General features: G+C 42.2%; 1 protein-coding gene across 2 annotated transcripts in view; it reads left to right on the forward strand.

The window, feature by feature from the left end:
* The first annotated feature begins 331 nt into the window (after positions 1 to 331).
* BMS1 (BMS1 ribosome biogenesis factor) overlaps positions 332 to 12,645 on the forward strand; it is a 36,783-nt gene continuing 24,469 nt past the window's right edge. Inside the window, exons 1-7 of one of the 2 annotated variants that reach the window (XM_066619845.1) lie at positions 332 to 408; positions 2,794 to 3,027; positions 5,046 to 5,236; positions 6,406 to 6,485; positions 7,921 to 8,109; positions 9,413 to 9,555; positions 10,946 to 11,067. In XM_066619845.1, coding sequence (XP_066475942.1) covers positions 2,852 to 3,027; positions 5,046 to 5,236; positions 6,406 to 6,485; positions 7,921 to 8,109; positions 9,413 to 9,555; positions 10,946 to 11,067 — 901 coding nt within the window. In that variant the 5' untranslated portion in view covers positions 332 to 408; positions 2,794 to 2,851. Of the gene's footprint in view, positions 409 to 2,404; positions 2,437 to 2,793; positions 3,028 to 5,045; positions 5,237 to 6,405; positions 6,486 to 7,920; positions 8,110 to 9,412; positions 9,556 to 10,945; positions 11,068 to 12,645 lie in introns of those variants that run through there. The other variant, XM_066619846.1, reaches the window with a different exon arrangement.

A 12,645-nucleotide genomic window follows, 5' to 3' on the forward strand; every position in this document is an offset into this window, starting at 1 on the left:
AGGCTGAGAGCCCAATCCTAGGCATGTCTGCACAGAAGCAAGTCCCACTAGAGTCAACGGGGCTGCTCCCAGGAAAGTGTGGGGAGGGCTGCAGCCTGAGAGCCCCCTCTGCAGGTCTACTCAGAAGCAAGTCCTACGACAGTCCATGGGGCTTACTCCCAGGTAAGCCTGCACAGGGCTGCAGCCTGAGAAGGGCTGGCTGCTCAGCGAACAGGACTGCAGGTGCTGCTCTGTTCTGCCAGTGGGAGGACAGCCCAGGACAGGCACTGCGCCTGCGCGAGAGCGCCCAGTCCGCGGCCTTCGGTGCTGCAGTCTCGGTCTTCCCCCGGAACGGAGCTCGCGGGCTGCTGCCTCCGGGGGACCCGAGCGAGAACGCTCCTGGGTGGCAGAACACGCGAAGCCCGGACGGTGAGTGCAGCGCAGCTGGTGGGGAGGGAGGCGCACGTGCCCGGGCTGCAGGCGGCGCGGAGGGAGGGGGAGACGGGGAGGGACAGGACAGGCTGCCCCCCCCCCGGACTCTCCTGCAGAGGCTGTCCAGAGCCCAGTCCCGGGCGGGTCTACTCAGAAGGAAGCCCCCTTGTCCCCACTGAGGCTTACTCCCTGGGAAGTGTGCATGGAGTTGCAAAGGCTGCCCCAGTGTCTTAGGGGGTTTTATGATTACAGCCTAGAGCCTGGATTTTTTAAAGGAGATCTAGAGGGAAGCAATATTTTATGTATAAGTAACAACCAGAAAAAGATCCTCAGATATTTGTCTCCCTGTATTCATGCATTCTTGCAAACATCAGGAGCTCAGCTCCTCGCAGGGCAGTTAGCAACTATCTTTCAAACTGCAGGAGCTGAGCTCTTTGCAGGGTAATTAGCAGCTACAGTATCTAATTTCTGCATAGCCTGAGGGCTTGAGGCAGTTAGTTATCTGATCTTTCCATCACCCACCAAAAATCAGGTTGCAACCCACCAGTCGGTCCCGATCTACAATTTGCGAACTCACTGGTATAGAGCAGTGTTTCTCAAACTGTGGCTTGGGATCCACCAGGTGTGTCGCGAGCCAGTTTCATGTGGGTCACCTTTCATTTCAGTATTTTATTTTTAATAGATTAGACTTGATGATACCATGGTATGCGACTGCATTTGGGGAAATGTTACAGATCTGAACTTTGAACACGCTACTATGTATATTCTTTTAACAATGACAGTAGGGGCTTACTGCTGGGTAAATGTGGGTCGGAATGTAGCCTAGGATTATTAAAATACCCTGCTTGATTATGTCAGTTCCAGTCATGTCATCATGTCCTGTGGGTCCTGACAGATTCTCATTCCAAAAAGTGGGTCCTGGTGCTAAATGTGTAAGAACTATTGGCATAGAATGTTTTTGTCCAGACTCTAGGACAGGGGTGCTCACACTTTTTTGGCTCGAGAGCTACTTTGAAACCCAGCAAGGCCCGGAGATCTACCAGGGGGGAAGGAAGCGTCTGACAGTCACCCCCTTTAATTATTATTATTATTATTATTAACAGTATTTATATACCGCTTTTCAACTAAAAGTTCACATGTATGTAATGTATGGAGCCCCTGCTGGAGTCTAGTCAGTTTCGTCAGTTTTGTTGCTGCATGCCTGAAGAGCAGCTAAAGTGTCAGTTTCAGTGTCAGTTTAGTGTCAGCTAAATATGTCAGTTTTGTCTAGTCACTAGACGAAACTGACATATTAACAGTTTGGAGAGACAGGGCTCCAGGATCTACTCATTTTGCCTCGCGATCTACCGGTAGATCGTGATCCACCTATTGAGCACCCCTGCTCTAGGACATAATAGCCCATTTTCTGAGAGAGTATAAAACCAGGCACAAGAATGTGACACACCATATGAAACATGAATGTCTTTGAGAGCATGCCAGCCTTACCAGAACATTTTTTTGCAGCTGTAATTGCAAAGCAAGCAAAATTTTCCAGTATCTGTTCTTTCTAGGACTGATCTTTCTAGGCCTTTCCCTTGCTAAAGACTGTCACTTTTTTGGTCTTTGGGGAACATGCTGTTAAAAAACACTTGTTTGCATGGAGCTGTATGAATTGCCCTTATTAGGGTTTTGTTCCTTCCCCAGATCATCAAGGTGGTCAGCTTCAAAGGAAGACCTATTATCCTTAATTGTTGTGCAGGAGAGATAATTTCAAGTCTGATTCTAAAATTAGGAAGAATTGACCAGTTCTGTACAGAAAATTCCATTCATTGTGTTATCATAAGAACAGCCCCACTGGATCAGGCCATAGGCCCATCTAGTTCAGCTTCCTGTATCTCACAGCGGCCCACCAAATGCCCCAGGGATTATCAAATATTTACTAAGCTGAGCAAAATTTTCTTTTTCACTTTTAGACCACCATAGTAAATTTTTGGAGAGAGAACAAAACAGCATGGTCTGTACAGTAGTGAAGGTTGGTGTTGTGTGGTAAGAGGAGCATTTTTTCCCCCTTGGACATTAGTGTTGTTGAATTAATTTGGCTTTCATCCATGTACAGAAGTTTTAAAGCTGTTTTGTTCTTAAATCCAACATCACTATCAGTATTGACAATTTTGTGAAATATTTAAAAAATGTATTTATGATACACCTACGATACAGTATATTGTGTGCTCTTACCTTGAAAAGTAGACTAGCAGGACTTGCTGGGTCTGGTTGGAATAAGATGAGGAACACTGGAAATTGGCCTGTTTGGACATATAGCCAGGCATGTTTGTATCTTGAAAGTTCTTAAGTTGAATGTTTTATTTAGGGGAGCTTCTTTAATGTATGCTTTGTTTATCTCAGTTATATTGGTAAAGAAAAAACAACAGGTATTTTGGCTAGTTGATTGCTGGGAATAAGGATGGACGAAAAAGACAAGAAACAGCATCGCAAGAAACACAGTGGGCCAAAGGCTGACAAGAAGAAGAGACGGCATTTGAAAGACCTAGGGCTTGATGATGAGGAGGATGCCCGAAAGAGAAATCCTAAGGCCTTTGCAGTTCAGTCTGCAGTCCGGATGGCCAGGACATTCCACAGGTACAGTAAAGTTCCCCAGCCTCTTCTCCAGCAAGATGCTTTTACACTTGGCTCTTTGGGGAGGTTGGAGCAATGCTTTACAGTGAAATTTTATGCATGATTACTAAGATGTAAGTCCATTCTGTTCAGTGAGGTTTACTTCCAGGAAAATGTGCATAGGATTGCAGCTTTGAGAGGGGCTATGCTGAGAGTCGTTGTGTGAAGGCCATCCAGAAAGTCTTGCTGAGCAGGAATTTTATCCCGGGCTTCCCATGTTCCAGCCTAGCAGTGTAGCTACTCCATTGCTCCAGTTCTTATGATGGTCTACAGGACTTCCAAGTCTTTCTCATGTTAAAAAAAAAAGTGTAATTTTGTGAGGCCTTGATAAAATCCTGAAATGTAAGAGGCAATCTGTGCTGGTATGGTAAACAGTGAAATTTGGCAATAGGTGAATTACTAGGCTGGAAGTTATAACTGCATCCCTGAGTGGAAAGACACTTGTCCCATCTTCCTAAAATAGTTGCCTTATAGTTAGATTTCACATGAGACAAATCACAGCTTATGGTGTGGGACTGCAACTGGAGTTTAGAATGTGGTAATGATAATTACGTACCTATGTCATGGGTTCCCAAACTGAAGGAGTTGGGAACTCTGTAAGTGGCTGCAAAGGTGGGGGTGGGGAGCAAGGGGTGTGCCTCAATGGCACCATAGCAATTGTGGCACTGCGGGGACCCATAGGCTTGCTGGACATAGCTGGAGGGGGATGTGAAGCCTCCTGGAGGGTCCTAAAGGCTTGCAGTGGGGGCTGCAAACCTCCAGGACCCTCTGGGAGGCTTCATAACTCCCCAGGTATGTTACCATGCCCCAGGGTCTCTACAGCACTGCAATTGCTGCAGTGCCATCAGGTCACCCATTCCTTAAGGGGGAATGGCCCACTTCCAGTTCCTACAGTGGGTCACAATCCACCACTTTGGGAACGCTGATCTATTTTTGAAAAATGAGATTGAATTGTATCTTTCAGTCAAAGTCTCAAAGTGGCCTACTAAATATTAAGATGAACATATCCACTCCAATAAATATTGAAAGAATCTAGTAAAATACATCTGGCTGTCATCCCAGCAGCTGAGGGCACAGCTTAGCTTGATAAGAAATGTTTTAGAAGGGTTCTTAAACAATCCACAATGTGAATCTGACCTATCTGTTTCCCCACTTAAGGGGTCACCACTGAAAAATCCCAAAGAAAGATCTCCTCTCCCACAGGAGAAAATGATGTAAATTTTCACATAAAATATGAAGCTCTAAACATACCACAGGAGGTGATGACTTCTTTGAAAGCCTTTAAGATTGTTCATAGATGTCAAAACAGTTAAAATGACAGTTCTTGGAGGTGGATTCTTCTTTTGTTCCATAAGTTTCCACTGGCCAAGGCAAAGTGTTTTTGTTCTTTACTGAAATAAATTGGAATTGGTTTGCACTTTAGAGCAGGGGTTGGCAGCCTACAGCCTGGATCTGGCCCGACACCCAAAGTCATCTAGCCTGTGCAGAGCTGGGCTTGGGAGGCAAGGCCTCCCTCCTCAGCGCAGCACAGGGACTTTGCGAACCTGGGCAGTTGGCTCTGCCATTCCCTGTCTGGCGCATGGCAAATTGGGTGTGAGGCTTTGCCTCCCAATCCAAGGACTATGCAGCCGCTTCTGGGAACTTGGCAACCTGGAAGTTTGGCAATGATCATCTAGCTCCTTTGCCCAGAAAGATCACCAACCCCTGCTTTAGAGTATTTAGAATATCAAGGTATTGTTGGTTATTTTTAATGTATTGTATTATTACCATATGGGGTGATAGGTAGGGCTTCCCAAGGGTTTGTCCCTAATAGGCCATGCCTCCAGCTAAGTTATCTAGGACATTTTGGTGGCTGCATACAGCATAGTAGTCTGTTCTCATAGTACCTCAAGAGATAAAGTATAGCAGTGAGAGGGGTTGTTCACAGCTTCAATTAATGGTTACTTCAATTAAAATAGAATCAACCCTTATTCTCAAAACAGGACTCAAGATCTGAAGACCAAAAAGCATCACATTCCTGTGGTTGATCGCACTCCTTTAGAGCCTCCACCGGTGGTGGTGGTTGTAGTTGGCCCTCCAAAAGTTGGGAAAAGCACCTTGATAAAATGCCTTATTAAGAATTTCACAAGGCAGAAGTTGGTTGAAATCCGGGGCCCTGTAACAATTGTGTCAGGTAGGAAAACCAAACACAAGGCCTTTGTGTGTGTGTGTGTGTGTGTGTGTGTGTTGTGTAACTATCCTCAGTTGAGAAACCAGGTCAAATCATGATTTGTGTTTACTATAGCTTAGAACCCAGTCTATTATTTGAGCTTCCAAATGTGCATCACACTAGTTCAAAGCAGGGATCTCCAGATTTTTCAGTATGAAGGCCACACTGATTTTCACTGACTGACATTAGTGAATTTCACTGATTGACATCAGTAGAATTTAAAAGCATGTGACTTTGGCTGGATCTTTACACATATTTCTAAACAGTTTCAGAAAAAAATGGATACTTCTTAAAAATGTTATTCATTTAGATGATTGGGACTTAAATTTGAATAATCCTTTTCACCATTGTTTTGCAGGCTGTATTACTGTCAAAGTCAAAGATTATAGGAAACTAACAATAAGCAAGCAGTAAAACACATTCATGATAATCAACCTCATTAGTATGTAGAAATGTTGATACAGTTTAATATGCTATACAAATAAAGCATTTTTAAGTGATCTCTCTCTTTCTCTTTATAATTGTGTGTTCCTGTTGTATAGAACATTGAGTTCAATGTGGTATGCATAAATGTACTATAATACAGTTTTAGTACAGGGGAGTAAATCAGTAATATTTTCATTTCAATATTTTTCAATATTCAACACTTTTCAATATTCAATATTTTCATTTCAATTTTCTTTTCATGTAATGATATTTGATTTTAGGGGAGGGCACCAGGATGAGGTCTCTTGTTATCTGGTGTGCTCCCTGGGGCATTTGGTGGGCCGCTGTGAGATACAGGAAGCTGGACTAGATGGGCCTATGGCCTGATCCAGTGGGGCTGTTCTTATGTTCTTATGATTTTGGCAGGGAACAGAATAAAACATTAGTTGTTTTACTATACTGGGCCTCCCCGTATCCGTAGATCCTGTATCTGCTAATTCACTTATCCGCAGATCAGGTTCACATGCCCTCCCTGTGCTTCCCCAGCCTCCTGAAGGTGAGCTCAGCAGAGGCATGACTTGTTGGTGTTTAGAAATAAAACAGTTCCTGACCTAAATACTGTATAATACCTGGATTGTTATATTAAAACTGAAAAATATCTTTACACTTTTAAAGATATTAAATGTTTTGTGGCTCTTTGCTTATAGGTAAAAAGCGTAGGCTGACCATAATTGAATGTGGATGTGATATTAATACAATGATTGATCTGGCTAAAGTTGCTGACCTGGTAAGTTGTACCATAGAAGAGGCTAGTTTTCTTGCTACAAAACCTGCAGTGGAAAAAATGATACACATATTATTCAACATATAATATGTAAACACATGTTACTGCACTAGTGTCAAGCTTTATAAATAGTTTCCAAATCAGCTGGGAAAAACCAATCAGCCCAGATGTTTGTCTTTTGTAAGACATGATTGTGTGTAGTTAAAAAACTTAATATACAGGGGTCTCCCCTGTATCTGCGGATTCACTTATCCATGGATCAGGTCTGCAGGGCCCTACCACATGCACACCCTTCAGAGGCAAGGGGAGCTTCCCTGGGCCTCCTAATGCCTTATAAGGCTTTAAAAACATCATTTCCAGTTTCACAGAGAAACCAGAAATTTTTTTACTGTCGGGCTCAGTTTGACAGACATCTGCTGGGCTCAGAGGATCCTCCAGAGGCAAGGGCAAGAGAGCTCTCCTTGCCCTTGGAGGGTAGGGGGCATTCCCTGGTATCTGCAGTTTCAGTGAACCTTGGGGGGGGGGGTTCCAGAAAAGAACCTCTGCAGATACCGGGGCATGCCTGTACTGTATTAAACCTTAGGTTTGTTCATTCTCTTCTCTTTCGTTGTTTAATGAATTCAGTTTATATCATGTTTGTGCCCATATTTATATCTTTCTGGGCTTCTTCCTATTGATTTTAAGCATAGTTTTTTTGAATGCAGGTTGTGTCTTCATTTACACAATGAGGTTATAGGCTGGTGTAGGGAAACTAACAGCCTGATCCTATGCTTAGTAGCATAGGCAATGCTTTCCATCACCAATGCAGCCATGTCCGTTGGGCACGTGCTATATCCTGTGGTAGAGAGGCAGTCACAGAGGCCGCCTCAAGTTGAGAATGTTTGTTCCCTTACCTCCGGATTGCATTGTGACTGCATTAGAGCTGAGAAGTTGGTTAGGATTGGTGAGAAGTTAGTAAAAGTCTTTTCCTATGCGGAAAATGACATAGCAGATTGCCGATCAGACCATTATTTCAGAGGCAAGATTCTTCTCCAGTAGGAACAGAGCTGTGTTTTCCTTATACTAGTAAAAATCTAAGTTAACAATTTAGACAAACAGGATTAAAAATTGATATTTACATAAAAAGAGTTCGTCACATTTTAATGCATTGGAATATGCATGTATATGGGATATATGTTGTGGTCAATGAATTGGTTTGGTATAATTATTATTTAATGGACTTCTATGCTGCCTCCCCCTTCCCATAAAGGAGCTTCCAAGGCAGCTTATAATAAATTCAAACATATCTCATTAAAAGGACATATTAACAACAATAAAACATTAAATATTTCAAAATTTCAATTGAACTTAAAGTAGCACAGTTTTAAAGTACACATTTTAGCACATATTTTAAAGTACACGTTTTCAATTGTGTCCTTTCTTTCCATTTCTCTCTCAGGTTTTGATGCTTATCGATGCCAGTTTTGGGTTTGAAATGGAAACATTTGAATTCCTGAACATTTGCCAGGTGCATGGGTTTCCCAAAATCATGGGCGTCCTTACTCATTTAGATACCTTCAAGAATAACAAACAACTGAAGAAGACTAAGAAGAGATTAAAACATAGGTTTTGGACTGAAGTGTATCAGGTATGGTATTGCGGTAATTTTGTCTTAAATGAATTATATTGTGTAATGTATGTCAAATAGAGGAAACCACAAAGATTGGAGTGGTTTTGTACTTGCATTTAGAATTGTCGGTAGGTATGCTAGTTGATGAAATTGCACCTTAGTTGGTTTCCTGTACAACTCATTTTGATTTTCTCCTAAAAATTAGTCTAATGAAGATTTAGGGCCCAATCTAAGTTCACCCAGCAGCAGCATTGGATGCCGTAAATGTGTCATGAAGCATGTTTATGGCACCCATTGAACAGGGAGTGATGGTGCTGGGTCTGTGCCAGTCCAATTCTGGGCCCAGCGCTGGCAAGAGGAGGATGCGCCACTTCTGGGCGGCGGTGCAGCCTCTGGGGGGTGGAACGAGGGCAGGGGAAGGTGGGTTGGAGGGAGGAACCAGGTGAGAGGGGGGTGGGACTGGTGGAGCTCTGCCCTGCTGAATTGAGAACTCTGTGTCAGGCTGGAAGGCCTGACAGGGAGTCTCTCAAGTCTGTGCTGGCAAAATAGCCAGCGCAGACTTGAGAAGCCCCATTGTGGGTTTTGGGGCTTTCCCCAGGAGAAGGGGATGAAAGTCCCCTTCTCCCAAAGAGACTCCCAGTGGCTTCCCAGTGCCGGCTGAATACAGCTGTAGCCACTTTGGCGCCAGCTGGATACAGTTGTAGCCACTCTGGCGCCGTTGTTCCAGTGGGTGCCCGGAAGCTTAGGGTGGGGCTGCCCATATGAAAATCCTCCTTATTACCACTGAAAGTCTTATTCAGCAATTCCTCGACCTGAGACTTTGGCTGCCCACACACTTCTGAGCATGTCATTTACAGCTATATGGCTTAGAAATAGTTTAGAATGAAATTGCTTGTTATGGGGCCTATTGTTGAAAACTGCATTTCTGGTTCAAATTCCCCTTCTCTTTTCCCCGGTATGACATGTAGCTCCATTGTGATAGTGTGTGTTTTTTCAGCTTGTGGGAACTTGTGATGTGGAGCATAGATGGGGAAATTCACAATGTGCTAAGGTTTAGCAACATCATCCTGATATTACTGGGGCTAGAAAGGGGGACTTGGCTCAGGGATACTGTTTTTGACAGTTGTCCTGCAGATTGTAATGCATAATTCCCCCTGAAAATGGCATTATATACTTTTTTTGTTGTTGCACAACACTGCATTTATGTTAGGAGGAAATTTCAATCTTATTGAAAACAATGATTAAATGTACTACTGCCTCGCTTCATTGGTAGGTGTGTTTTGTGAATTAAAACTTTTTTTTATTTTTATGAATTCTTTAGGGTGCCAAACTGTTCTATCTCTCTGGGATGGTACATGGAGAATATCAAAAGCAAGAAATCCACAACCTGGGGCGTTTTATCTCAGTTATGAAATTCCGTCCCCTTACATGGCAGACATCTCATCCATATATTCTAGCAGACAGGTAGGGTTTTTTTGGCCTGTTTCCCTCCAATATTGCTAGATTTTGTATTGAGCGAGAATACTGTGTGAATGTTTTTGATGTTTGTTGTGAACTGAGGCAAAGTTTAAAGTTTATAAACCATTAAATATAAAAAAATGGATTATGGTAATGAAGTAGCCAGCTCAACAACTTCAGATCTGTGGATTATTCCACATGTTATTTTGGGGCAAGTTTCTGAAGGTTTGAGAGTGGATTGTATTCTCAAGGGTGTGTTAGGCTGAGGCTTTGTGGATTTTGGGTACTGTAGTATTAAAGTTGGGAGATTGCCTCAGATTATTTGATGTGAAAACCCTTTCTCAGCATTCATTTCCTGTTCCACCAAGCGCTTTAAATACTATGTTGAAATGATGATGTAATTTCTTGGTAGCCATAATGCTCTTGTGCTTCTTGGCCCAGGTCACAGATGCTGACACTGACCCATCTGATCATTTTCTGCTCCTTTCTCTAGTTTACCTAGAGCACAGACCTATGCATGTTGACTCGGATGTAAATCCCATTGTGTTCAATGGGACTTATTCCCAGGAAAGTGTGTATAGGATTGCAGCCCTAGTTCCTCAGAACTCTGCTTTCTATGAGGCCATGAGAGATACATTCTTTCCTAATTCTCAACCTTCCACTCGCCTTCCACTAACCTGCTGCTCTGCCAGGACTTAAGGAATGAATGAAAGCAGAATCAGTGTGGCTCTTCAAATGAAAATAGATTTATTTTCTTCAGTAAAGGTTACCACAACTTTGGTAGTGATATTCTTCTCATTTAGTTCAATAATGCAATTGAGCAGTGAAACAGCTCTTCTGATTCTCAGCTTCCCCACAGAATGGCTAGAAGCTGGTCCTTATATTGGAGGCTGCTGCATGCATAACCCTTTCAGTTAACCATTTGGTAGGGAAAATTAAAACCAAACTTCTCTTCCTGATTTTTATTCAAACGAGTATTTTGGAGAGAAATTCATAGCTGGATTTGTTATCTAACTTTACCCATGACAGTTGTCCTTGAGTCTAAAAACTTGACACCTAAGAATTTGAAGTATATTTTAGGTGGTGGAACTTGAGGTATCTGGTGGTAGTTAGAATAGAATTCTGTTCTGATGGTCCTCCAAACCGTAGTCACTCTAGCAGCCATGGGGTGCTGGCACCTGCCAATGTAAGGGAAGGAAGAGAACATGATAAAATTCAGAGAAATGGCAAGAATGAGAAAGTTTACATTAAAATGTTAGGTTAAGGTTAGAGATGCTTAAGAGAGAGATCCTGCAGCACCGGGTTAGAACTGCATGTATAAATTAAATCTTTCTTTCTTTCTGATAGTTTAATAATTTGGAATTCTTCTTATTCTGAAACTTTTCTTATTCTGTAGGATGGAAGATTTGACGAATCCCGAAGATGTCAGAGTTAATTCAAAGTGTGATAGGAAGGTTTCAATTTATGGTTACTTAAGAGGAGCTTACTTAAAAAACAAAAGTCAAGTACACATGCCAGGTTGGATATACTCACTTGTTAAAGATTTTTTTGTTTCTTACAGTGCTGTGTTCTCCTGTTGCCGACAAACTCTCTTGTACTTTTAAGGCTTATTAAGAGGAATTCTGTTTACATCTGTCACAATCCAATGGGATTTTTTTTTTAATGCCAGTGATCTGCTGTTGGGTGGGGGGCAACTTCTCCGCTGGCCCAGGTGCTTTATGTTGACTTTACTGCCTGGCCCACAGGTATACACATTTGATCCCTGTTGTGTATATGCACCATTGGGCAGAAATGGGTTTTAAAAATTTGGATTCTGTGCACCCAGTCCCAATGACTAGATTTGCACTTTGTTGTGCTCATGGCTCGCCACCTTGGTAATGCTCTTCCTGTGAAATCTTGTTTCTTAGTGCAGGGTGTGCCAGCTCAAGTGAGGAGATAGCATTTTAAGGTGTTTAAAGCTGTTTAAACACCAATGAGCCTTTCACCCCACTCTGTGAGGCAGATGAGAATTCTTATTTCTGTGTTGCAAATAATGAAGGCTTGAGAGAATGTCTTGCCCTAAAGTCTCCCAGTGTTTTTTTGAGGCTGAAGTCAGATTTCTATGAGTGCTCTTAGCCACTACGTTATCTTGGTTAAAGCAAATAAAAATAGTGCATATGCATCAGGAAGTAGTTTCTCACATCAAATCTCAAGTCTTTTTTTTTTTTCTTAAAGGGGAATTTGAAATTCCATTTTGGAGTTTGGCATCATGGCAGTCTTTCCTGAATTATTGCACTTTACATTGTCACTAACTCAATATATGTGTAATCATTAAAAAGTGCTAGATAACAGCCTATTGGTTTTGGCCTTGGTGAGTTGTGTCCTTAAAGCACAGAATTATCAGAAAAGTGAGAACAAAGGCATCTTTTGGCCAGTTATGGTTTAATTAACATCCTTTTCCTTTGGAATTTAGGGCTAAATTAGCTTAACTGTTCATTGTAACTTGTTGATTATGTGTGCATTCTATGTTATGGGACTATACTATAATTTTTAAAATTATATCCTGTTTTAAGGTTCTCATTCATATGGAAAAATGAAATAAAATATGAGAAATAAATATTGAATTTCATCAGGGGAGATGGGATTCAGTCGTATAGGCAATGGTATGCCAGCAATCCGGGTTTGGGAAAGTATTCTAGAAATTAGAAGTATTGTAAGGCACGAAGCACAAATTGTGGAGGGAAGATGAGATCATTGAATAGTTTACCTGTGCATTCAGGATAAATGTAAAGCATTGGATAAAGTCTAGTCCAGTGGTTCCCAAAAATGTTAGCACCAGGACCTGCTTTAAAAAAAATAATATCAGTACTGCCTTTCTCATCTTTGGATTTCCCCTCCAACTGTATTCAAGGCAGTTTACAAAGGCAGACTTATTAAATCCCCATAGGGATTTTTACAATAACAAGTGATATCTTTCAAGAACACCTTCTTTCCTGGTGATGTCCTTCACAGCCTGGTCTCCTTCTGGCTGCTTTTGCCTCCTCTGCGTAGCTGACACTCTACTCCCACTGGAAGGGGAGGGGGGAAGGGGCCATCCTTTGCTTCTCTCACCAGCTG

The sequence above is a fragment of the Tiliqua scincoides genome, chromosome 3, assembly GCF_035046505.1.
Source record: "Tiliqua scincoides isolate rTilSci1 chromosome 3, rTilSci1.hap2, whole genome shotgun sequence".
NCBI lineage: Eukaryota > Metazoa > Chordata > Lepidosauria > Squamata > Scincidae > Tiliqua > Tiliqua scincoides.